At 41.8% G+C, this 23,710-nt stretch overlaps 1 protein-coding gene across 2 annotated transcripts; it reads right to left on the reverse strand.

Moving 5' to 3' along the window:
- Positions 1-178: 178 nt before the first annotated feature.
- Positions 179-5,824, reverse strand: LOC116224200 (ubiquitin carboxyl-terminal hydrolase 37-like). 2 transcript variants are annotated; one of them, XM_042710049.1, is made up of 18 exons: positions 5,761-5,824; positions 5,598-5,632; positions 5,349-5,417; positions 5,215-5,251; positions 4,815-4,996; positions 4,362-4,565; positions 3,993-4,124; positions 3,718-3,841; positions 3,378-3,517; positions 3,181-3,280; positions 2,966-3,045; positions 2,553-2,648; positions 1,829-1,938; positions 1,465-1,511; positions 1,144-1,210; positions 857-993; positions 637-710; positions 179-327 (listed from the first exon to the last, which is right to left on the reverse strand). In XM_042710049.1, the coding sequence occupies exons 1-17, from the start codon at positions 5,791-5,793 to the stop codon at positions 708-710; spliced, it is 1,596 nt and encodes a 531-aa protein (XP_042565983.1). In that variant the 5' UTR covers positions 5,794-5,824; the 3' UTR covers positions 179-327; positions 637-707. The 2 variants fall into 2 exon arrangements, with proteins under 2 accessions (XP_042565983.1, XP_042565982.1); XM_042710048.1 differs by having other exon boundaries at positions 1,462-1,511.
- Between the last annotated feature and the right edge of the window lie 17,886 nt (positions 5,825-23,710).

The raw sequence follows: 23,710 nt of genomic DNA on the forward strand, positions 1-23,710 counted from the left end.
TCCCCCCCCATTTGTGTGCCGCAGTTCTGCTTAAGGTTTCTTCCTGATTAACAGGTAGTTTTTTCTTGCCCCTGTGGCCATTGTGCTTGCTCTAAGGGGGTTCAGGCACTGGGCTCTGTAAAACACCTTGAGACAATTTTATTGTGTGTATGTGTGAACATATCCACAGCAGACTGGAGTGTGTGAAACACTGGGTTGTTGGTTTATTCAGGCAAGTAAGTGTGCGCAGGAGGCAGCAGGACTGAGCTGTTTCAGCACCATGATCCTGGGGAGAGACCACCGATGAGACTAGGCTTGGAGTCCAACAGCCTCTCACAGAACCCTTATCTAGTGTTTTAGAGAGAGGGGAGATGCACTATTAGATCACTGACATACACACAGTAAGGTTATAGTCCTTTTTTCTAGGTAAGACAGACTTGACAGCAGATGCCACTGCTATGGGTCTGTCTGCACGTCATCTGTGTCTGGTGAGTTTGAACAGGAGACTGGGGCTCTGAATCTGACCATCATGGATTTTTACTACAAACTGGGTCTACCTAACAACTGGGTGGCTGTTTTTTCCTCCCCTCTGAAAAGCAATTGATACATCTGCAATTATGTATAGAAACATTTAGTCAGGTAATTATGTCAACTTACTTCACATGTGAAGCCTCTGGAGAGTCCCGCCTGCGTCTGGTGCTGAGCCTTGATGACCAGGAAGGGGCACTTCACTGAGGGGACAGAAGCATGGAGAGCAGAAGGTGAGACCGGAAAATTGCGTCAGTGTGTGTGTGTGTTTGAATTCTGCACATTTCTGATGTAGAAGAGGGTGTATGCTGTGCTGTCTGTCTCTTTGCGTTTGTGTGTGTGTGTGTACCTTTCTGGTGTAAAAGAGCATGTAGGCAGTGCTGGCTCTCTCTCTGAGTACAGCATCCTGAGTGGTGGGGAAGACTTCCTCATCATTAAGAGAGAGCCAGAGTCCCCCTTCCTCAGCACAGTCACTTGTGTAATGACCTGGAGGTGTCAGTCAACCACAGATCAGAAACCAACACACTCACACACCTCCCATATTTACCTGTGTGTGCTCCTTATAGAGTCTGTGTTTCTGTGATGTCCACACTCATACAAAAATATGGGTCTTATTTGCCTGTGTGTGTGTCTTACCGCAGTCCGCATTGGTGCCAATGTGGCTCAGCACGCTCATTAAGGAGTAGGTGGAGCTGCCTCCCTCCTGACAGAAGAAACACAAGTGTCATTTATACATCATGGGGCTCATGTTGTTTACACACTATCACTATACGAAACACACACACATTACCATACTTACATTACAACCGTTCAGCACCACCATAGTGGAACACTCATAGTACAACACACATGAACACATTACTCATTTCACTACCCTCAATAACTCATGTAACATAAATTACTTCTACTTGAGCCAAACTAAAATCTCAGCCTAAGTGTCCCTGTGTGTCTCACCACCTTCTCTCTCTCTGTCCCTGCCTCTAGCTCCTGAATGATGGAGGATGCTGGGTAAAAGGAAGGAAGGAGGGAACGATGAGCTTCTTCTACAGCATCAACTCAGTCACCTCTCACTATCGATTTTAAATTAATAGTTTACATGCAAAGATGCTAGTGTTTTTGAGAATCGATACACTATCATAAAACATAATATTGTGATTTCTTACACCCCTAATCAGCATGTGTGTTCTGTAGGAATCAGACCCATAACCTTGGTGTTGTTGTTAGCAATGGTTCTGCGAGTTGAGGCGCAGGGACACACGCAAGTTCATTGGTGTGACGTGTGTGACACAGCTTCCACTGTGTGAACACAGAGGAGACTTGCCTTCAGAGGAAGACGCCCCCCCCAGAGTAGAGGTGGCTGCAGGGCAGCGGCCTGATCCTGCACTGGGACCCTGAGGGGACTCGCCACACCTTCCTGCAATGTCCTCAGTCCTGAGAACACATTATTAGTGTGTGTGTGTGAGAGAGAGAGAAACACAGTTAGAAAATATATTTTACTGTTAGATAAATTCAAATCACTCCCAAAGTGTATTTTACACAAGCCCCCTGGTGGACCACAAAGGCTAAGGCTGTTACATGTGAACGGTTATTAGCCTGAGAGGACTCCCAAAACCTTCCTGCCATGTCCTCAGTCCTGGAAACACACATTATCATTGTGTGTGTGTGTGTGTGTGTGTGTGTGTGTGTGTGTGTGTGTGTGTGAGAGAGAGAGAGAAGCACAGTTACAAAATATTTCACTGTTACGTGTAAGGCTCATACAACTCGCGATGCCTATTTTTCACCAGATCTTCAGTATTTTGTCGCTGCCTGGTGGACCTTCAAGGCTAAGACTGTTACATGTGAACAGGTATTTTCATAACAAATCTCCAAATGAATAGAATCATTTAAAATAGACAGGGTATAGATAGGTAGTCTTGAGTCTGTTCCATTTCTCGGCTACATGCATACATGGGTGTGTGTGTTTGTGCTTGATTGTGATTGTGTGTGGATGTGTGTGCATGCTTGTTTGTATGTGTGTGTGTGTGTGTGTTTAAGTGTATCACCACCTTTGTTTGATCTGGAGCTCTGCCTCCAGCTGAAGCGGTGCCATGCTTTTGGTGAGGGTGAAGGGGCAAAACCTCTTCAGGTGTAAAATGAGAACCCTAGAGAGAAAGAGAATAATTATAATCTGGTCCATAGGAGATATCTCTCCATCAGGACCAATGCCAGTGGGATGAATGATTGGCTGCTGTGGGTTACTCTGGTAAACAGGAGGAGTACAGGAGTAACTCCGTTACATTGGTGGCAATGGTGTTTGTACATGTGTCTCGTGTGTTTCTCATGTGTCTCTCGTGTGTTTCTCATGCGTTTCGTGGTTTCTCATGTGTGTCTCATGTGTGTCTCATGTGTTTCTCATGTGTCTCTCATATGTCTTGTGTGTTGGTGCTTAAGTGGAGTCAGTGGAGGCAAGCAAACTTACTGAGGTAGTGTGTAGAAACTACACCTCAGGCTCGACACCTGACCCCCACACCGCTCGCACCTGTACTCAACTTCTGATTCCTGTGGGCACAAACACATGTGACAAACCAGTTTGTGTGTGTATGTGTGTGTGAGAGAGAGAGAAAGTGTGTGTGTGTGTGTGTGCTCTGACTACATTGTGTGTATAGAGACTGAGATTGACTGTTAGGAACGTACGCTGAAGTAGAGCTCTAGGCTGTTTTGGACTGTGCCCTGCGCAACCATTTGGAGGGAGAGGTAGGTGGAGATCTCCTCCCTCCTGCTCTCAACTCCACAGCTGCTCAACAAACAAAAACACACATGAGAGCTACAGATCAGTGCTTCACACACAGGAGTAATGTCTGTAGATCTGCCCTTATATCAGCCTGACTGACCTCCTGCAAGATCTTATGTGCTGGAGCTGGAAGGAGAGCAGAGTGTCCACTGGGCACTGATAGGACACATCCCCCATCTGGAGGGTGTGCCCAATGTCCTTGAGGCCCAGAAGACACTCCGAGAGGAACTCATGGGCGTCCTGCACACACACAAGCACATATATGACAAACACAGATGCATACGGACATAAAACATGTCAACATGAACAGAAATGCACATCCACACGCATGTTTTACATAAGTTGAGCCTTGCAATGATATGGCTTACAATGTCATCAAAAGCTGTATACATGAGAATTGATTAAGTTCATAGTATCTGATTTCATGTGTGTGTTCTCACGTTCTGTGAGTTCCCCTTGAATTCTTGGTTGCGCAGGGCGATGCAGTCCTTCAGCTCCATCAGCACTGCCGCCTTCAGCTCCCTGTCCGTGGATGCCCTCAGGCACCAGAGACCCACAAAGGAGCTATGGAGAGAGAGAGGGGGGTGAGGGGAGTGTTTATGTTTGTGTTCATGGGATCATTTATGTCTGTGTGCATGGGTGTGTGTTTGTATGTGAGCGTGTATGTGTGTGTGTGTGTGAGCGTGTGTATGTGAGTGTGTGTGTGTGTACTTACCTGAGGAGCAGTGCTGAGGGCTCCTGCCTCCACGTCTCCTCCTGCAGGAGCAGCTGGATGCAGAGGGGCTGCAGAGCGAACAGACACTGCAGGGTGGAGTTGATATAGCAGGTCTGTCCAAGGTTAGGCAGCCTGAGAGAGAGGAAAATAAACCAGAAAGTCAAACACAAACTGCCAAGAACTACTCAAATAAGCATCATACATGCACATAAACACTGCCTAAGTGAATACACATCAAATTTAACCTCTGCTGGACTTCAATATATGTTCAATATATATGATGGACAGACATACTGATACTGAATGTGAACACACACATCACTCCTCTAGGTGGTTTAAAGTGAGAGAATGGTGATCTGGGTGACTTACCCCCTGCACTTCAGCTGCTGGGCCGGGAGAACATGCAGCTTTCTCTCTGGGGCCTCCGGGGCAATGAGGAGGGCCACAGGGGATGTCCTGGCCCTACTCGCTGGGGCCTCCGGGGCAATGGTGAGGGCCACAGGGGCTGACCTGGCCCTCTTTTTACGGCCCCTTGATGGGGACCGGCTCCTCTCCACGAGTTGGACCATTAACCTGTACAAACACAGTTTGGAGGTGAGTGTTAGTAAACCCAGCACTCAAGTTGAGGCTAAAAAAAGGTGTGATATGGGAACTAAGACTGCAGCTGGATCTTATAGTGAATCTATATGATGTTTCTGTGTGTATCTGTGGTGTGACACAGTAGCTATGACAACATGAGGAACAGCAGTATGGAGTGGTGAGGCAGCATTAGGGAAGTTAGTGAGGGCACATATGTGTGTCGTGTTCTGAATCAGCACTCACCGGTCCAGGGGGTCACAGCCTTTTGGGGTGTCCGGGCTGGGGACCTCCTCTCCTTGGGGTGCCCCAGGAGATGGGGTTTCTGGGGAGGCCGGGCTGACCAGTGTGGAGGACTCAAGGGTAGCTAGGGTGACTAGAGGGCCTGGGGTGTCCAGACAGGGAACCTCCTTTACTGTGCTGGAGATCTGGTGAAATGGAAAAAGAGTTTGACCTATAAGTGTACATTCCACAAACAAATATAAGTTCATGCAAGTTTAATTGTCTAACAGTCTAATGTCACACAAAATAGTTGGGCCAAACTTTGATTATAAACTGCTAATTAGATGTCTGTAACTAAAGTGAAGATTGCTCCTGCAGATGCAGGTGTAATAGAAGGGAAGTCCATCTATGTTGCCATGGTTACCTGAGGGACGTCCCCTGACACAGGCCCTGGCTCCTGGCTGTCCAGAATAAAGAAAGACATGAGAACTTTAGTCAGCACACACACACGCTCAGAATCCCACAGAATCAGATTCACTCGCACTGGTGTACTCTTACATCGCAGGTATACCAGCATCCCCAGTCTTGTTTTTTCTAAATAATCTCCTCAGCCAGTGACGAGGCCTCCTGTGTGAGAGATTAGAGAGATGAGAGAACTGACAAGACCTTTGGTTAACCTCAATTCAATGTTATTCATAATATTATTCATATTATTAGTTTTGTTTTACATAGTGCCATTAACAACCACTTCACCAATACATAGACACACACACACACACACACACACACACACACACAATAGTTTACCTCTCCAAGAATTGCTCTTCCTGGACTTTCTTCCTCTGGTTACAAAGGATGGACATATCAGCATTAATTTACTTAATAGAATTAAAAAACAATAATTTGATACAAAGGTCATCATTATTATTATGACTATTATTAGCCTATTATTACTGTTGTTTTATTTTACCTTCCTCAGAGGAATACAGGGACAGCAAAGCATCTTAATACACTGTAGTGGTCACCTCAATCACAAATCCAATTATGAATCGATGTCAAATTCCAGACCTGTTTATACTCGCGCTATGGCAAATTTGTGACACGCAATCAGTCTTTGTGACGTAATGACAACACATAGGCAAACTCCAGTCAAAGACGTGCCGTGGGCATTCTGAACTCCAAGGATATCGTTCCCCATAATTACAATGTAGACCAATAGCCTGCTTCCGTGTCGTTACACATATGGGAATGAAGGCAGGAAGTCTTTGCCTCCCTTAGACTTACTTACATGCAAAACAATCCACAACTTTCTCAATGTTATTAAAATAACTTAACAATGTATATATAATGTCAGCGTATTTTTTTGTATACTGTAGCCTTGGCCCTACTACAAAATATATTTCCACCAACATGATCACATGAGTCACTATTGAGATTTACTTTAACGAGGGTTTTCGCCCAGAAAGACTGTTCACTGAAGGCGTGTATCAACCAGATACGATCTAATATAATCTGACAGATCAAGTGAAATAACATGTGTTTATTTTGCTTGAAATAGTAGCGAAAATAATTCCCTTAGGTTTCGATTGGATGAAGATATAAACATTTCAGATGTTAAATACTCTAATGGAATTAATTTGTACATTGCAAACTAGTCGATCACCGTATTAGTTAAATAGCCTACGTTTATCAATATAAAACCGTATCAGTAAGTTACAACACAAGGTTAAATCAATACATCATCTCAATCAATTCAAAGTGCATTTACATATGTTAACAACCTACAAAGAAATCCAGGAAGTAATCACTTCACCTAAACGATCGTGGTGCGTTCACATCTAGTTTAGTCATCCCCATTTGGTTTTTAGTAATTGATGCCGTGTTTTTGAGCTTTTACAGACATGTTGTCTGGGGATTGATACCATTTTTCTTCCATAGCCTTTGTCTACAAGAGCTATTAGCGTCCTACATTCCAACGCCTGTTAATTTACCTTACACAATGCCTATGCATAACCACTGTAATGACAGTTAATATGTCATAGGATAATGACATTAGGTTTTAACTCGCAATGGCTATGCTTCCACACATGACACTGTTTACTTACCTTAAAGTCCGGCTGCTATATGGCAGGAAAGCGACTGAGGCAGATGTGTCTTCACCCATAATATCCAACTCAGTGCCATGAACTGCTACTTAGGCCTACTTGCTAGGTTTACCCATCCATACATCACACCATTTATTTAAATAAAAAAATAACGGTCATGCCTTGAAATGACGAGGTAAGCAATATGAAGCAATCACATCTAAGTCAAACACCTTTTTGTTTATGGCATGTCATTACAGATTATCTTAACATGTGATGTTATTTACTTACAAAGGCATTTGGAATATAACTACATAATTACAATACATATTGTATGACATTTCTCATGAAAAAAAAGGGACAAGAACACAAGTATAATTATACATAAAGCACATTTTCAAAATGTAGACCTACCGAAAAGATGGTTTAAAATGCTTAGAATTAATTCAGACTGTAAATGCAGGGACATAATCAATAAAACAATATAACTCGCCAAATACATTCACTTTTCACTACACCTCAAGAACAGCTGATAACGTTGCAACATGTGTTCAGATGACACTTTTTGTCAAGTTCGCTTCGGGGGTATACTTTCACTCGCTTATTCCTTTTCTTCTTTCTCTCAAGTCATTGTTATAATTGTTAGATATCTGTATTGTTAACATTTTACTAGAAGATAAACCAGACATCATTCAGCAAATCATGTTTCATGCTTCCATTTTTAAAGAAAAAAAGAGTTCATTTTAGCATTAGGATTAGCTTTGGCTATAACATGCCAGGCAAGTACGAACCTTCGTCCACCATTTAAGATAGCATACACTATGAGACTAGCTTGCTATAATTTACATGCTAGTGACACTATTTTGTATCAAACCTGGGAACCGAGTAGGTTGGTCTGAACTTGTGTAATACTTTTGTGTGTTAGCCCCCTTAATAACTTATGTGGGGGTGCCCACATGAAACTGGGGGCCCACCCCAGCGTTAGTGCATTGGTCTCCGACCATCTGGAGCCGACATGAGTCTCCGACCACGCGATGTGACAAGACTGCTGTTGAAATAGCAAGCGGTCTCACATTACTAATATCAACGAAGTATATCAGCTTTGACGATATCAACAATTCAATTCAACATTTCCCATACAAGTGGACAGACAAAACAAATAAGCATGTTTTGCCACAAAATCTTTCATGCAGGAAAACACTAGGCGGTAATGCCCATGAGAACTGGAGCTGGCTGAGATTGCTCCCATTTCTAATTGGGCCTCAGATTACTGAGCATGATCCAGCATGGCAGATCTTGTTGGACTTAAAACAGATTGTGGAGCTTGTGGTTGCCCCAGTCCACGACGAGTCTATTGCATACCTTGAGAGCAAAATTTCTGACCATAGACAAAGGCATCAAGAGGTGTTTCCTCAGAAAAGACTGCTGCCCAAACACCATTTCGTAGAACATTACCCAAAACTGATCAGGTTGCATGGGCCTCTTGTGGGACTTTGGACCCTCAAGTTTGAAGCAAAGCAGTTATTTTAAAAGGGTAATTAAACACACCAGTTGCTTTAAAAACGGGCCCCTCACTCAGGCTGTGAAATATCAGTTTATGATTGGGTACCATTGTCATCTCCAAGCATCGATAAACCAATGATAGATGTCTCAAATGTATTTACTGTCCCATGAGGTTTGTTGAAGGAGGAGGTAGCTCAGTCTTTCAAACAAAGATATTGTAATAATTATTTGCTAAGATGTTTAGATTGCTGCCACTACCTTTGATAATCCAGTACGGTCTGGGGTCTGAGACAGGGAAACTCACAAGGGATATAGAAGATCACCATACAGATTTTATTTAAGACAATACATTTAAAGGTAAGCCCCTTAGGACCGCCACTTCCCCCAATAAATAATCCCCCCACTGGGTTAACAGAAGCTACAATCCCCGACCCACAGCAAAGCACAGAAAATTGCAAAAAGCACTGCATCAATGCCCCCAACAGCACTTCACACTAGGATACTTGACACACGCACCCAGGGGCGGAGATCCCATTTCATTGTAGGGGGGGACAATACATGGTAAAATTTCGGAGAGTAATTCCGGGGGGGGGGGACATGAAAAAATTGCTTTCACGAGAGCTAGCATAACTTAGCTGCTAAATACCGAATTCTCAATAACATTTACAAACAGAAATTCGAAGTCATTTTTAAATCCTCTAAATGGCATTAAATGTACTAACACAAAATATCTACTCACAGACAAATAATGTCCAAAGTTCAAGAGAACTTGATGCTCAAAATAAGTTCTAAAACAGTTCAATTTGACCTATCAATAAGCCCCGCCACCAATATTTACTGTTCCTAACTCGGACAAGTTATCCGAGCTGACTAGAGTCAATGGCAGCTATCAGTGTCAAAACGATATCCCAAGAGCCTCGAGAAAACTTTTGGAGACAAAAGAACCTGATTCCGTCTAGAAGCCATCAAAAGGGCCTTCATACTGCAATGGAGGGATATGCATAACATTTAAAACATAGATATATGGTGGATAACACGCTTACATTTGAGGCGAGAATTTACAGATTACACAATACAAGAGGGAGAATCCGCATCTCACGGTCATCACGATTGCAGATACATATATCCAATACCAGCATTGTTCAGGCACCGCAGGGAAAGATTAAATGAATTTACCTTCAGTTAATTTAACTAATCTGGAGAGGCACTGAGATGTAGACCTACCTTTATTAACTAACATTAACCTGCCCCTGACAGGACAGTGTCCTAACTGTCTAGCTAGCTATCCTAACGGTGTTAATTACCGGCATGCGTGTGTTATTATCAGCAAACGTTCACGTTGTCATGTCAATCCATCATTAAACTTATGTATACTTGTGCATATCGATTGTAACTTCGTAAAAGGAGTTTAGAAAAAACTTTAACTGCGTCAGTGGGAGAGAGGAGGAAACAGTCTCACTGTCTGACCGTGTAGCTACTTGGCTAATTGACTGAAACACGGAGCTGCCGGTAGCCCCGCCCGGTGGAAACAGCATGTGAACCAAACCATTTTAAGGAATAGGGGGATCATGATTTTTCAAAACTTAAAAACACATTGTTTTACGTTTATAATTAGCACACCTTGTGTTGTCGTGCATTTATTTCAAATTACTATATTAAAAAAAAAAATTGTTTTGTTTCCAATGATTGTTGGGGGGGACAACTTTATGGTAGGGGGGGACACGTCCCCCCCGTCCCCCCCGTGATCTCCGCCTATGCACGCACCCAAGGACTGATTCACATCCGGTCAAACTATGTGAAAAGGGGGGAGAACAACTCGCCAACCAAGCAGGTTACTGTCACTGGGGGTAAGGCTATGGCCCACCTACAGGCTTCATTAAAACACAAGACCACACAGAACAATAATGAATAGACAAGACAGGAAAAATATTACGGAGACACACACAAAACACACACAGAGAAGTGTAAAAGGCGCAGACTTCCCCGTCTGTCGACGAGACCCCTCCCTGGAGTCTAGCTTAGTAGGTCACAAGAGAATAGGTGGACTATTCAGTTCACCGCAGGCGTAACGTCGATCTGTAGCGGCACCTGAATTTGCGTAGAGACAATGCTCGGGCAAACTTGGTACTAGCGCACTCGCTAACCCCAACTTCCTCTCTGTCTCAAGGAAGAATCAGTCTCACCCTCCTGAACCAACAAGAAATGCTCCCCCTGTGTAACTGTCTTCACCGCCGGCAGCACTATAAGCTACGAACAGCACCCACCCTCTGAGTGCAGTCGCAACCAGTCTCTCACGTCTCCCTTCTGTGTGCATTCCACTTCCTCTTATCACCTCACTCCCAGGCGTACACAATCAGCCGCACAACCCCAATCAATTAGTCATTAATCAGTCACACTACAATATCCTGATCTATCTGAAATACACCTTGCAAAAAATGTTTGGAGGAAGGGAATAAACTACAGGCTGGGTATGGTGGTTGCCCATTGGTCTGAAGGTGCAGTGCCTGAGTTTGGGGAAATCCATCAAATATGCATTTTGCATCAGAGATTGTTTTTAGTTTTGAAACTGCTGTGTGGATGGTATAGAGAGCACTATGGAGCCTATGAGATGACTCCATCTCTGACACAAGGAATTGCTCTTGTAGAAGTCAGTGAACTGAGTGATGAGTATCCCTTGGCTGCCTATCTGGTTGGGTGTGTGCGGATGGTGAACTTGATAAAGTAAGGTAAAAAATTCAAGATGATAAGCGATTTTCTTTTGTTAAAACACGTGTTAAATAGCTCTACAGTATATTCCGACTGCCAAACACTGATAAAGAGTGTCTGTTCAGTAACATGGGTCTTTTAGTACCTCCGCTCTTTAGTAAACAAATAAATATATTCCGTATAAATCCAATCAGGAGAGAGAACTCCTCAAAGATGGAAATCACTTAAAGCCCATCTAAACACAATGGTCGATTACATAGTCTTTTGAAAGTGAGGGTAGTCATCCCTCCTCGGCGTGGTGTTAGGGACCATGCACACGTACGCGTTAGAATGCGTTGATCGAACGGATGGCGGAGGAGTCTGGCTCGTGAGGTTCTGTTGATACCAGAGACGTTATAGTGAGATTGACAGGTCAACAAACCAATCACGCCACTAGCAAGCTGTTTACCTTGTAAGTAGTAGCATGCTAACATTAGATAGGGGGCTCAGACACCTCGCAAATCCTATCAGATGTATTTTTCAGTTACAATAAAGGGTTTTTTACATTGTAGTGTCTATTTCTCGGTAACTTTTTAAAAATGTAAGCAAAAAAAGGTCAAACAAACAACTTTTAGGTACAAATACGACCATCTACGGAGTTTGGTCCGCCATCTTTTTTTTTGAGCTTGCTGCTTTTTAGACGTGAGCATATACGGGATCTGATTGGCTAGCGCCTGTGCTGTCAGTTATGCATGAAAGGCAATTTGATTGGCTGACGCATGCATTGCCTCTGGAAAAGTTGACATTTTTTCAACTGTTGCCGCAAACTATGCATGAAACGCAACGCAACGGAACCCAACTGAGCCACAATTCAGTTCGGCAAAGTATGACGTCACCCCATTCAAAGTGAATGGGGATGCGTCAACCTTGCCAGATCAACGCATTCCAACGGCTACGTGTGAGTCCAGTGTTATGCTTAATTTATGCTACTCAGAGCCCTCTCCAACAAACCTTGTACGGGAATCTCGTACGGGAAGTTAGAAAACTTAGTAGGTGCACGACAGCCTCTCCGAGGTGCTCGGAGAGGGTTCGGAGAGAGCGGTTAAAGTCGGAGAGGCGTTCCCTGTGTTCGGAGGGGCGTTCCCTATGTCCGACTCCGTGAAATCAGAGTAGCATAAATTTCGCTTTAGACACACTTCAATACTTGATCACCAAACTGCTTTTTCCTAACAGACAGTGCAGTAAGACCATGACTACCTCAGCTATTCTCAGAATAATCCTGGGGACAGACAACTGTCAGAGGGTGGTGTTTCCTGCTGGTCTGCCTTCAACTGTGTGACTGACCTAGAGACTGAGATAAGGAGTCAGCGTAAAATAAAGGAACCCTTTCGGCTGCAGTTCATGGATACTAGTGGAGGCAGTGTCTCAGATGTTTTTTTTTGGAAAATGGCAAATGTTTTAATGGCCGTTTCCAGCAGGCAAGCACGCCAGAATGCAGAAAAGAAACAAAAACTCCAAACAATAGTTATCAATAAATAAATAAGTCCCTAAACAATTCAGCTTCAAAATGCACAAGTAACTCAATAATCCTCAGTCAATTTAACAATTTGTCGCGCTCAATTCTAAGCATTCACTTACAGTCGTCTGGAGGGGTTGGAAGTTGTTCCTGTCGGTAGGGAAAACGTATGGCTAAGGAATGTGTATTAAAACCGGATGTTGTCACTTTAATCCGGTCTCTGGTTGGATAAAACTTTTCAACAGAAATGGACAAGGACCTTTACTTTTTAGTTGAGAAGTTGTGTTGATCGCCTGACATGCAAACGATCGGTTTTCTTTAAATTATTATTATTTTTGTGAAGTTATACGGCTTATGTGAATAAAGCTATCTACACAACTTTTTATATGTCTACATTGACTCGTTTAGTTGTTCATGTGGTACACGTAGGTCGTAACTGAAGCTAACGCTTAGACCAACAATCCATTGGAACACATAGTAGCTAGCTAGCCTCGCTGCTAATAAGTCTAACGTTAGCATGCTGATATGAATAGACCCATTATAGTCAGGTGGCTTAATATGGGGCGCCGTTTGTAAAATGTTGCACGTTCGAAAATCCTTTTTGCTACATTTAGCATTTTCATATGGAACAAAAAGCACGACAATATTCGAATGTCACTTTTTCAAGCATTTAGAGAGAAATTCATGTAAATTCATGCGATAACTTTTCCAAGGATATTTTTTGGCAGTAACACAAAGTTGTTGAATAATATAAATGTTTCATCTAAATGTAAATGTTAAATATAAACGTAAATGTTCAATGTTATATATAAATGTTAAATGTAAATGTTAAATGTAAATGTAAATGTTAAATGTTCAGTCTACATGTCAGATTTGAAGACTGAACCTTACAATATTTACGGTAATTGGCTTTCATAGTTTTCACGTCACGTCAGAATTACCAGCTTGCGGGCAAGAAAATACACTCCACAGCTGTTTACCACTGGAATTTATACTGGAACTGACCATCTTTCATTCAAGATTATTTAATATATCCGCTTTAAAATTGTCTGACATAGGTAGTGAAATGCCAGACAGTTGTTGCTCGGTTGGCTGTTCAAATCGGCGAGGAGACAAGCCCAGCTGTTTCCAGCTGATTGTAGACGTCTTCTGGGTCAACTTTTCTCAGGCGGGCAGTAAACTAGCCTTCTTTTTGGAGCTTGCAATAAAGGCATTAACCCTGTTTTGGTCGCCTCATTCATCAGAATAACTACCTAAAACGGGAATAGATCAAGAAATAAAGTCAAGAAACAAAGCATCAACACGATTAAAATTGGATTACCCGGTTTCTGCTCTGAGATTGCGACAAGTACCTAAGCAACTAGGCTAGGCTACTGTATTTTGTCATCCAACTGGTAATACTACAATGCCAGTAGAAAATACTTGGGAAGATAATTTCAGTTGTCATACGCCAGACCAGGTGGTTGTACTTGTGTTAACCAGGAAATTGTGTAAAATGATAAAGAACAGTGTTGGGTAGGCTAAAGGTTGCTAGCTAACAGCATGTAGCTCGCTAGCTGGTAGCTAGCTATTAAATGGCAATCATCTTTGCTCTGATAATGAAGATGTTTATTAGTTTTCACTTTCCAGACAACATCGTTATTAGGGGTGGGGGGAAAAATCGATTTTTCGATTTCTCTCGATTCTCTCTAGAACGATTATGTCTCGATTCAGAAAAGTTCATAATCGATTTTTTAATAAAATAAAAAAATGAAAAATTAATATATATATATATATATTTTTTTTTTACACATTCATTTTGTGTTGAAATGCAAGCTGCATCGATTATTGCATTGTTCATAGAAAGTCATAATTGTGACAAGGACACACTTTTTCTCTAATAAAAAAATAGATCTGTTGATTTTCTTTAATTATCAAACACAAAGTAGGAAGTGATTTGAGACTCTGAGTAGCAAACTCAAATGTTTTAAAAATCGAGATGCATCGATAATCGTTTTAGAATTGATAATCGATAATCGGTTTAGAATCGAGAATCGGTTTAGAATCGAATCGTGAGGTGCCAAGAGATTCCCACCCCTAATCGTTATTAACCCATCCCCTTCTGAAAATTAAATTACTATCTGTGCTTTTGGTAGGCTTTCAGTTTTTGAGGTGTGTAGGGGGACAGATTTTCTATTAGATATATGTAAATATCTCCAAACTGGAGCTCAGGCAGGGACTTCTACGACGTTACAGAAATATAAATATCAGCGGGTGCAGTAAAGGGATCACAGGTTCCCAAAATGTAATTTTTTTCTAGATATCTCTGTCTGGCTATTGTGGTATGATCTGTGTTTGATGGCGATTGTAATTGAGTAGGTTGCACTGCTCGACGATGTCCACTGTTGGTCGACACATTTTGCCCGCAAGGTATCCCTGGTAGTGTTACTGAAAGCTATGAATTACCGTAAATATTCTAATGTTCTGTCGTCAAGTCTGACATGTAGACTGAACATTTATATTTAACATTTATATATAACATCGAACATTTACGTTTATATTTAACATTTACATTTATATTTAACATTTACATTTAACATTTATATGAAATATTTATATTATTTAACAACTTTGTGTTACTGCCAAAAAATATCCTTGGAAAAGTTATCGCATGAATTTACATGAATTTCTCTCTAAATGCTTGAAAAAGTGACATTCGAATATTGTCGTGCTTTTTGTTCCATATGAAAATGCTAAATGTAGCAAAACTGAGCAGGATTTTCGAACGTGCAACATTTTACAAACGGCGCCCCATAGCTTAATGCTCAATTGACTTGTTAACCGAACTTTTACGAAGTCATACAACTAAACACACAAGTGACTTGTTAACCTATGTCTACATTGACTCGGTTAGTTGTTCATGTGGTACACGAATGTTGCAGAGTATTGTCCTATTGTAGGACTTAACTGAAGCTAACGCCTAGACCAACAATCCAATGGAACACATAGTAGCTAGCTAGCCTCGCTGCTAATAAGTATAACGTCAGCATGCTAATATGAATAGACCCATTATAGTCAGGTGGCTTAATGCTCAATTGACTTGTTAACCGAACTTTTACGAAGTCATACAACTAAACACACAAGTGACTTGTTAACCGAACTTTTACAGAGCTATATGACCAAACACAAAGCTAGCACTGTTAATTCCGCTATAGCTAGCCAGGTCAATTAGCTCGCCTAAGATACTGCAATTTAAGCTAACCAATTACCTAATTTCCCCCAAAACCCATCGATTACGTGTGTTTGTGATGTGTAACATATATCCTTAATCAGTCATTCAAGTTATTAACGTTTATTTACCACAAGCGATTACACGACACAAGGGTAATTCAATCGCTAATGTTGAACTTGAACTTCAACAACGTCACACAACATTAAAAGTCAGGCATCGGCATGGTTCCTAAAGAATAAATCAAAGGTCCTTGTCCATTTCTGTTGAAAAGTTTTATCCAACCAGAGACCGGATTAAAGTGACGACATCCGGTTTTAATACACATTCCTTAGCCATACGTTTTCCCTACCGACAGTTCCCCTCAGACTCATCGCTAGGGATGGGTATCGTTTGGTTTTTATCCGATACCGGTACATAACCGATACTTTTAAAACGATACCGGTGCCTAAACGGTGCCTGAACCGATACTTTTTTTTTTTTAAAGCACAAAGCGACGATTGACGACATTAAAGAAAGGCTTTTTTTATTGCCAAGGCAATTTTTTTTCTTCAAATTGAACAATATATTAACTGTTTAAAGTATATTATAAATATAAATACATACAAAACACTTGGCTTCCAACTACAGCTTCAAACTTTTTAACTTCAAACTATGAACATTATATTAACTGTAAACAACAGTTTATAGTATACTTAAATAAATATAAATAAATAAAAAAAAACATGAGCATATTTGCCTTTGGAGTCAAAAATGTATTTATTTCATGAAATTTCACAATTTTATGATTTGTTTATACCTATCTTTTCTATCTTGTTTATAGTTAATCTTGTTACTTGAACACACTGAGTACGAGAAAATATGTACTGCCCCTTTAAGAGACTACCGTTGGTAGTTTAGCTGTCATCTCCTCCGTTTATTTTTCAGTCTTCGGTTGCTGATCTGCCGTTGACTCTTGCCTTCTCTCCCCTCTTTTCACGCAATTATTTTGTTGCATTTGCTGCACGTCGCGATGTTTGAATCTTTTTGTGCGAAATACAGCCACACTTTTGACCGTTTACCTTTCGGTATTTTCTCTGTTAAAAGGTTGACGGCTAATTCTGTTTGTGCTTTCCTGCTCTTCACTGTCATAAGACTGTTGCTATGAAAACACCAATGAGCGTGAGCGACACAGGACAAAGTTTACATTGGCAGCTGGGGCAGTTTTACATGTGCCCCATGCAATCTGCCTAGCGACCGTGTTCAATTGGCTCAGGCACCGAAATCTGCGTTGCATTTCGGTCCGGGTAGGTACCGGTTGTATTGGAACCGGTTCCATATTGGTACCGGTTCTCGGTACCCAACCCTACTCATCGCTCCCAAAGACCTGTTCTGCTCCGGTATTTGATTACCTCTGCCTGAACCATTACACACATCGCAATAAAATAAATCATCAATAACAGTAACCATATTCCAACTAAATATCACTAACTACATTCCATATATCAAGACCCACGGGTTTACACCAAGACAATAATGTTCTACGATTTCTTTATTCCGTAAATAATCACACACTCTACAAGCACCCCTCTCATCAGACCCACTTGGCCTGTTCACGTCTGACGCTCCGTGCCCCTACAGTTCAAAGGTCCCTCCGGACTTTCCCTCGGGTCGTTCCTCCGTCCACATGCCACCGCACGACAAGCACTCCGCTACTGTCCAGCCCTTGTATCACGGCTGCCACGCGTCGAAGGGAAAGCTCCTTAGTCACGGTATGCTCGATGTGTGTATCCCTGCCGATGCGGTCCTGATCAGGGTGTAATGTGCTGGTTGTTTGTGTGTGCAAATAAACAGTTTGATTGTGCCCCTCGCTGTCTGTGTTTGTTTGAGCCCCGGAATGTATTACCGTAGCGGTAACAGGCAGCCTCAGCGTTACAGATACACTTTTTGAGAACGACTTTATGAACTTAACTTCTATGGAAGAAGTACAAGACAAAGCTACAGTCAAGGTTATAAACACATCCAACAGTCCCCTCGACAGTGACTACTTTTTGCCAGCCAATCGACCTGATGACTCCCCATGTTCTTCTGGTGACAGCACCATTATCCTACAATCTTCAGAGTCCACCTCTTCAAAGTCTTCGTGGCCAAATCTGTTCATTGGTCCTCGTTTTTCGTATGACGCAGAGTTGAAACTTGAGCAAGCAAACACAGCTTTCGGAGAAAAAGGAACACTGCTGATCTCTGATCCAAAGCTGAATTCTGATAGACTAGAGGGGGTGATTCAGGAGGTAGTCCAACACAAAGTCTATCTCACAGACAGGGAATTTGACCAAGCTGCAGAGGTGCTCATCATGAGGCATCCATGTTTAAAAGAAAAAGGTTCAGCGACTGGCTATGGGGGATAGAAGACCAGTCTCGAATACAAGTTGTCAAACTACTGCAAGTATGAATACCTGACGGCAAGTGTCAACTGGTACAGAGGTTTCCTCTACCGGTTCGAATCTGCAAGGTTGCTAGTTCAAATCCCCTCACCTCCTTCCTCGATGTAGTTTTACATTTCCTTGTAAGTCGCTTTGAATAAAACCGTCTGTTAAATGACTAAATGTATTAATAACAAATGCAATAATTTGAAGCAGTGAAAATAAATTGTCTGTATTTCTCTCTATTCTTATCATGAGTCCACCTTAATCATTTTCTACAATAATGATATGCTATGGTGTACTAATAACACTCATATAATTATGAGTGCTTTGTTCTCCGCATCACCGACACTACAAAAATGTACCACTCGCAAAAAAGCGCAAGACAGTCAATGTTTGACTGCAGTGTTTGCAATAAATGACTCGAGAAGGTCTTGTAAATTAATTATTCCTTGTCGGCTGAATCGGTAGCACTCATACAAGAACTCATCATAATGGAATAATGGATCTTGGCGATGGCAAAGAACTCTCTCCCTACGCTAATATAACTATCTATTATCAGTCCTTGGTCAATGGGATCCCTCCTTTTTCCGGGGGTGTGGCAAGCTTATCCAGCTACACTTAAGTTAGCCTGCGCTGGAGCAGGTTAGTGCTAATTGATATGTTACTATGGTGATTTATCAAAAGTTGCTTTATCTTAGCCTGAAAATTGGTCTTGCTAAACCGCTTAGCGAGCTACGACGAATACCCCCCTGCTCTCTTTGATGTAGTGGAGGTTTGGTGTGACTTCTTGTGTGGTAGATTCAACTGTTGCTGTTGCTAATGCTTGGCCAAATGTCTCTCAACAAATGTCTTGTGTCTATATCAGTGTGCCATATTGTTACAAAATTGTTAATGCCACGGAGAAAATCTCTCTCTTGTTCCAGTTCTTCAATGGGCTCTATGCACGCCAGTAGAACGTTCACGACAATGCCAAATAATACGGCTCACTTACTTCCGATTTACTTCCTAGTTAGTGTCAGCTGATAGCGAGATAGTGTCCTAGCAGCCATGATTACAAATAAAAGTGTTTACCAGAAATAAATTAAGCAGTACCATGAGCACTGCTGTGTGCCGGAGTGTACTGGGTCGTCAAAATACAACGGCACTCTTAGTTTTCATTCGTTTCCGAGCGATGAATCTCTGAGGAGAGTCTTGTTAGAGTTCGTCGCGAACGTTATCAACTGACTTCACACAGCAAGGTATGCAGCCTGCATTTTACTCCTAATGAACTGTCAGAGGTGAAGTCGAAAGGAGCTGTTCCAATATGATTTAAATGGAACAACTTTGAAGTCCCCCCATCGAGACGCAGTGTGTGGGACCGGGTGGAAAGACAGCCCACTGTGCCGTCTCCAGAACCCATGGAGTGCGCTGTTTTCGCTGACCACGACTATTGCTCTGTCCCTGAACCTGCAGGCCTGGATATGGCAGCGGTTAAAAATGAGGAACTCCAAGAAGAAATTTTGTTGTTACGCAGAGAGTTAAAGGAACTGAAAATTCAGGCCACCTTCGGATTACAGAGGTTTGCGGGATCCGACGACGCCATTCGTTTCTACACAAGTTAAGTGCTACAATGTATTATGATCCAACGGATGTCGGAGGAGGAGTCTGGCGCGTGGGGTTCTGTTGATACCAGAGACGTTATAGTGAGATTGACAGGTCAACAAACCAATTACGCCACTAGCAAGCTGCTTACCTTGTAAGCAGTAGCATACTAATATTAGGTAGGGAGCTCAGACACCTCGCAAATCCTATCAGACGTATTTTTCAGTTACAATAAAGCGGTTTTTACATTGTACAGTATCTATTCGTCGCTAACTTTAAAAAAATCTAAGCAAAAAAAAGTCAAACAAACAACTTTTAGGTACAAATACGACCATCTACGGAGTTTGGTCGCCATCTTTTTTTTTGGAGCTTGCTGCTTTTTAGACGTGAGCATATACAGGATATGAACTATACAAAAGTCTCACAATATTTACTCAAAAACAGCTTGAGTTGAAATTACTTAAAAAGATCCATGCAAATTGTTACCTTAATTTTTTTTAAGTTGAGCCAGTGTTTATGTCTTAGAGTGCACACCGCTCAGACAGTAACTAACTTTTTTCAGCTAGCTACCTGCTTTATCAATTGTGTATTACATTATTTTAAGATGGATGAGGTTGATACCTTTCTAAATGTAGCCAAAGTAATTTTGGTCTACCTGGCCTACAAAGCTGCAGGTAGGGTTCAGGAGAGACAACAGCCAAGACGGATGAGGAGGAGACTATGGTGTAAACCAGTGGTTTTCAAACGTTTTGTGCCCAAGGCACACCAAAGGGCAAGCCAAAATATCAAGGCACACCTGTATTCATATCCGTGCAGTCTCTATAACATGTGTTATCACTCTGTAAACGTTTATTTGTATTTACTAATGTTATAGGGAAAGGTGCAATTGCTGAGGGTCATCCGATTAGTATGAAGAAAAAAAGGGAGACTTGGATATCCAGTTGAATCATAACTCTTTGTATTACATAGGTGCAAACTCATCACCTTTCGGCTAAATTCGCCGTTTTTGATCCAAAATAGGTAATTTGTGTGATTCGTGTAGATCTGCACGTGTTAGGAAAGTTGTTGACTCACTAGTTTGTCCTAGTGTTAAAGTAAGCAAATTTCAAGAGGTCTCGCTAGGTTTAGCCGCTAGCATCTCGTTAGCGATTAGCAATTCCTCCATTGTGCTGCTTCAACTGCGCTGCTTCTGGATGACCGTCTCGTGCCGCCCACCTGAAATTACTTTTAGCTAACACTTCAGGCAGCTACGGGCTTGGAGCAAAGTGCAACGTACGTGTGTGTCCGGGAGGGAGAGAGGAGTGCGTGACATGATATCTTGGTGCATTTGCTCACTTGCTACTTAACATCACGCCTAGTCATCACTATCGACTCATAACATAGGCTACAAATAATCACAAATACCGTACGTTCTAACTAGCGCTAGTGTTCATATTAGTTAGCATTCGTAAATCAGCTAGCCAACTTTTACATTACATTGTAGAGGCTCTACATGGTGAGATGTTGAAGCATTGATGAGGTGTTGTTAACACGTTAAGAGAACGCCGGGTCCGTTTTGCACTATATACACTGTACAATGTTGTCCTCTTTTATTAATTTAAAATGATCCCAAACTTCTGCCTTTTACGGCCGGTCTCTTGATTCTCCGCCACCGCGCCACCTTAAATCTTTGAAGGCGTGTGTGTCAATGATAACAGTCTGCAAGAAGCAATGATATTGGAGGAGATACTTTTTAATAGAGCAGTCCCCCCAGGATTTTGCGGCCTAAAATTCCTGTAAAAAATTTAGCAACTAATAAGGGTAAGCGCAAATGAGAGAAGACCCGAAAATATACAGAAAATTATCTAAAGTTTGGATTTACCTTGAAGGAGACAGATGGCATTGAATTACCAATGTGTGCCATTTGCTCTACTGTGTTGTCAAATGAATCTATGAAGCCATCTAAGCTGCTGCGTCACTTGGAGACAAACCACAGCCACTTAAAAGACAAACCTGTTGAATACTTCAAAACGAGTATCAAATCCCTCCAAGGTCAACAGACATTGATGAGAAAATCAGCCAAAGTTGGTGAGCTAGCTTTGAAATGCTCGTATCAGGTTGCTCTTCGGATTGCCCATAAGAAACAGCCATACACACTTGGAGAGGATGTAATATTGCCTTCAGCCGAACTTCAGATAATTTTCTGTATATTTTCGGTCTTCTCTCGTTTGCGCTTACCCTTATTAGTTGCTACATCAGCAGCAGGTGGTGGGAAGACCTGTGGTTTCTGAGGTGGATGGTATCTCTCTCTCGCTTGTGGAGTGTTTTTGGTCGAGTTACAAAACGATCCATTTCCGGTCTTAAAAATGTCTTCACTTGGTGTATGTTATTTGTTCTGTTTTTTTTTTTTTACAAAGGTATCTTCTTTTCAATATCGGCTGACTGACACGATCCAACGGATGACGGAGGATGAGTCTGGCGCATGGGGTTGTGTTGATGACAGAGACGTTATAGTGAGATTGACAGGTCAACAAACCAATCACGCTGCTAGCAAGTTGTTAACCTTGTAGGTAGTAGCATGCTAACATTAGATATGTGGCTCATACACCTCGCAAATCCTCCCAGACTTATTTTTCAGTTACAATAAAGTTTTCTTTTACATTTTACAGCGTCTATTTCTCAGCAATTTAAAACAAATCTAAGCAAAAAAAAAAAAAAGTCAAACAAACAACTTTTAGGTACAAATGCGACCATCTACGGAGTTTGGTCCGCCATCTTTTATTTTTGAGCTTCGCGCTCTTTAGAGGTGAGCATAAACGCGATCTGATTGGCTAGTGGCTGTGCTGTCGTATTTGCATGAAAGGTGCTGGGAGTGAACCGGTGCCCAGCTTGAGAGCGCTGTCGGTAGGGAAAACGTATGGCTAAGGAATGTGTTTTCAAACCGGATGTCGTCACTTTAATCCGGTCTCTGGTTGGATAAAACTTTTCAACAGAAATGGACAAGGACCTTTGATTTATTCTTTAGGAACCATGCCGATGCCTGACTTTTAATGTTGTGTGACGTTGTTGAAGTTCAAGTTCAACATTAATAGCGATTGAATTACCCTTGTGTCGTGTAATCGCTAGCGGTAAATAACGTTAATAACTTGAATGACTGATTAAGGATATATGTTACACATCACAAACACACATAATCGATGGGTTTTGGGGGAAATGAGGTAATTGGTTAGCTTAAATTGCAGGATCTTAGACGAGCTAATTGACCTGGCTAGCTATAGCGGAATTAACAGTGCTTTGTGTTTGGTCATATAGCTTCGTAAAAGTTCGGTTAACAAGTCACTTGTGTGTTTAGTTGTATGAATTCGTAAAAGTTCGGTTAACAAGTCAATTGAGCATTAAGCCACCTGACTATAATGGGTCTATTCATATCAGCATGCTAACGTTATTAGACTTATTAGCAGCGAGGCTAGCTAGCTACTATGTGTTCCAATGGATTGTTGGTCTAAGCGTTAGCAGCATGGGTCAATTCATATCAGCATGCTAACATTATACTTATTAGCAGCGAGGCTAGCTAGCTACTATGTGTTCCAATGGATTGTTGGTCTAAGCGTTAGCAGCATGCTAACATTATACTTATTAGCAGCGAGGCTAGCTAGCTACTATGTGTTCCAATCGATTGTTGGTCTAAGCGTTAGCAGCAACCTACCCCATGAACAACTAACCGAGTCAATGTAGACATATAAAAAGTCGTGTAGATAGCTTTATTCACATAAGCCGTATAACTTCATATACGATCGTTTGCATGTCAGGCGATCAACACAACTTCTCAACTAAAAAGTAAAGGTCCTTGCCCATTTCTGTTGAAAAGTTTTATCCAACCAGAGACCGGATTAAAGTGACGACATCCGGTTTTAATACACATTCCTTAGCCATACGTTTTCCCTACCGACAAGCGCTCC

This window comes from Clupea harengus, chromosome 16 (assembly GCF_900700415.2).
Source record: "Clupea harengus chromosome 16, Ch_v2.0.2, whole genome shotgun sequence".
In the NCBI taxonomy this organism is placed as follows: domain Eukaryota; kingdom Metazoa; phylum Chordata; class Actinopteri; order Clupeiformes; family Clupeidae; genus Clupea; species Clupea harengus.